Below are 2810 nucleotides of genomic sequence, written 5' to 3' on the forward strand. Positions count from 1 at the left end.
TCGTTCTAGTTTACCATTATATTAGCTGCAATATCTCAGGCTTGATCCATGCCCACATATTGCTATCTTTTTAGAGTTCACAGAGTTTCTAGGGTTTATTTTTTGTATTTATTGTTATCTTCACTGTGGGTACAAGTGGTTAGCTTGTGTAAAGTTCACTATGTAGTTGTTTCAATATTGGCTATAGGAGTAACACCTGAGTTCTTACTTTATTTTAGCAACTAGACATATGTCATCATGTGGAACACATTCTTCATATTCAAAATTTAAGGAAAAAAAAGTTGTTGAGCAAACTACTTGAAAGCCTGTTGGCACTTGAAGCTTGAACAGTACCGTATATGGAAGAGTCTTCCAACTGTTCCACTTTACCCACACCCAGCAGTGTAGTAAACACAGAGGCTTACAGGAAGAATGTTTGGTGACATTGACAATTACTACTTGTCAGGTTAAACATTCTAATACTAAAAGCTTTCCAGGATATGAGCCTGAAAGATTTTACTTTGCTTACAGAATTCGTGAAAAAAATGCAAAGGAAGAAGTGAAAACTCAGGAACATATGGAAAGAAGGATACAAGCTGTGCTTTCCCTGAAAACCAGCCTAACTTCCAATAGGGTACTGCTGCTGCCGTGGCTTAGGGAATGAAGAGATTGACTTGTTAGACTGCTAGGGTTTAATGCAAGTAATTTCAGTTTTCCTGGCAGAATTGCTGTGTGATGCTGTCAGATCACCAACCAGATCAAAGTGGGGAGAATTTAACTATAGGATTAATGGTGTTTGTTAGATTTGTATGGGCAGATTTTGACACTTCCACTTATGGAGTTTATTCTGTCAACAATCTAATGGTTCTGGTAGGGTAGCTCCCTTGCTAATGATGCATAACACAAATAAGGTCTCTGAAAACTCAGCCAGAAGCATTTTCAGGTATTTGGATCCCAATGCAGAAATGCTTCATGTGGAGAAAACATATGGAAGCAAAACAGTTACTTAAGAAATTCAATAATGTAAATTAAGAATTTCTGTGGTCTTCTGCTTTGCTGTTCTACTTATGTTCTGTAGAATCTGAGGGAATGATCTTAATTTAATACTGGTTTGATTAGAACTGTATCTTTGTATCTTTTCACATTGCTTCCTTGAGTAGCATTTCAAGGGCAGGCTAGAAGGATATTGAAGTAGCCCTGACCTCATTAGAGCTTTCTGCATCTCAGCACATCATGACTGCTGTGCATGTAAAAACCAGTAAGTTCTAGTTCAGAGAAATCTACCACAAATTTACACTTGGGTAAGGGCACCAACATTAGATTTTCTTTTTTTATATTCTTTAGCATGCAACTCAAATATGTAACTGGTTTGTGTGGCTTCATAGGAAAAACTCCAAGCTCTCCAGGCTTGGAACAAAGCAAAGGCCTTAGAGGCAGAGAAGCAGGAGATGAAAATGAGGGAAGCTATCCTAGTGGAAGGAGGCAATGTTGCCAAGGAAATTTTTCTTCATAAACAACTGCTAAAGCATGAAAAAGAGAAACAGTAAGTATTCATATCTGTGTCAAAGCCTCAGCTGCTTACTGATGCTCGTGCAGGAATATAGCGGAGCTCTTGGCCACATTCTGAAAACGTGAACATCTAGGATGCAGTCTCAAGGGAGTGAACTCATGCACTGTATGTGTGATATTTGTAGAGTCTGTTTTAAAGTGATTTAAACTTTGAGCTTAGGTGTATTATTCAGAGAACTAAAGTTAAGAGCCCATGTTCCATGAGTAGTGCAAAGAAGATAAACTGCTCCAGGAGGGAAACTCAAGGAACCTAAACTGGATGCCTGAAGTAACTGTACTCTCCTTTGTGCTTCTTCTGATTGGAATTACTCCTCTGCCTTTGTAGCAAAGTTGATAGGAATGTACCTGTATCTCACCTTAGTTATTGTTTTTAACTACTTAAGATGAAAAATTTGAGCTAAAATACTAAACAGGATGGCTGAGGTATGTGTTTCTGCATGCTGGATAGCCTACAAGGGCAGTAATCTGTAGCAAATGTTAGAAATTTAATGAGTAAAGGTTCAATAAGTTTTGATTAAATAAATCTTTCAATAAGTTTTGATTAAATAAATCTTAGCACTTAACAGCTGCATAACACCATTTCTGCCATCCCTAAATATGTTCTAAAAATCATGTTAATAGAAGAGTCATGTCAGTTTGTAGAGATCTGCTGGAAATATCCAACTCTACATTCAATCTCTTCCACCTTGCTTGCTTTCTCCCTTTCCCTGTTTCCCTTTGCAGATCAGGGAAGATGACAATTTGTTAGTTTTATTTGTTAGCTGTGTCGTGTTTCTCACAGCAGATCTTTTCTAATTTCATCTACCGTCCTGCTAATCTGCTGAGGAACTGCTTAGTTATTTCTCCCAGGGCTCTGCCTTTCTCCTTTTCTGTGAAGGGATATTCTCAGTGTTCTCTATTTCAGCCTCAGTATGTATTTCTGAATTATCTGCAAAAGGAAGTAACTTTTTAGTCCACAAAAATGTAAAAATAGCCTCTAAATCGCCTAGTGTCTTGACACAAATTATCACTGCATCCAATTTAAAGACTTTCTTCTTAGCTTAAAGACTCAAAAGAAACTGGACTGTAGTTGCTATCAGTAAACAACCACAGTCGGTTTACTATTTCTTCCAACATTGGATTACAGAGCTTTTAGAGAACGGCAAAGATCAAGAAAAATTGAGATTGTTTCTCGAATTCTGCGAGAAAAAGCTTCTATTCACAAGCAGAGAAAGAGCCAATCCTGCACTAAGGCACTAAAGGGTGGCTGTAAACCTGAGGAC

At 37.8% G+C, this 2810-nt stretch overlaps 1 protein-coding gene across 1 annotated transcript in view; it reads left to right on the forward strand.

Moving 5' to 3' along the window:
• The window catches only part of CFAP74 (cilia and flagella associated protein 74), a gene marked incomplete at its 5' end in the record, with an annotated part of 37496 nt that overhangs the window by 6951 nt on the left and 27735 nt on the right, over positions 1–2810 (forward strand). Inside the window, 3 exons of the mRNA XM_010015777.1 lie at positions 511–613; positions 1365–1522; positions 2675–2796. Coding sequence (XP_010014079.1) covers positions 511–613; positions 1365–1522; positions 2675–2796 — 383 coding nt within the window. The remainder of the gene's footprint in view (positions 1–510; positions 614–1364; positions 1523–2674; positions 2797–2810) is intronic.

This window comes from Nestor notabilis, unplaced genomic scaffold (genome assembly GCF_000696875.1).
Source record: "Nestor notabilis isolate BGI_N333 unplaced genomic scaffold, ASM69687v1 scaffold33685, whole genome shotgun sequence".
Lineage (NCBI taxonomy): Eukaryota > Metazoa > Chordata > Aves > Psittaciformes > Psittacidae > Nestor > Nestor notabilis.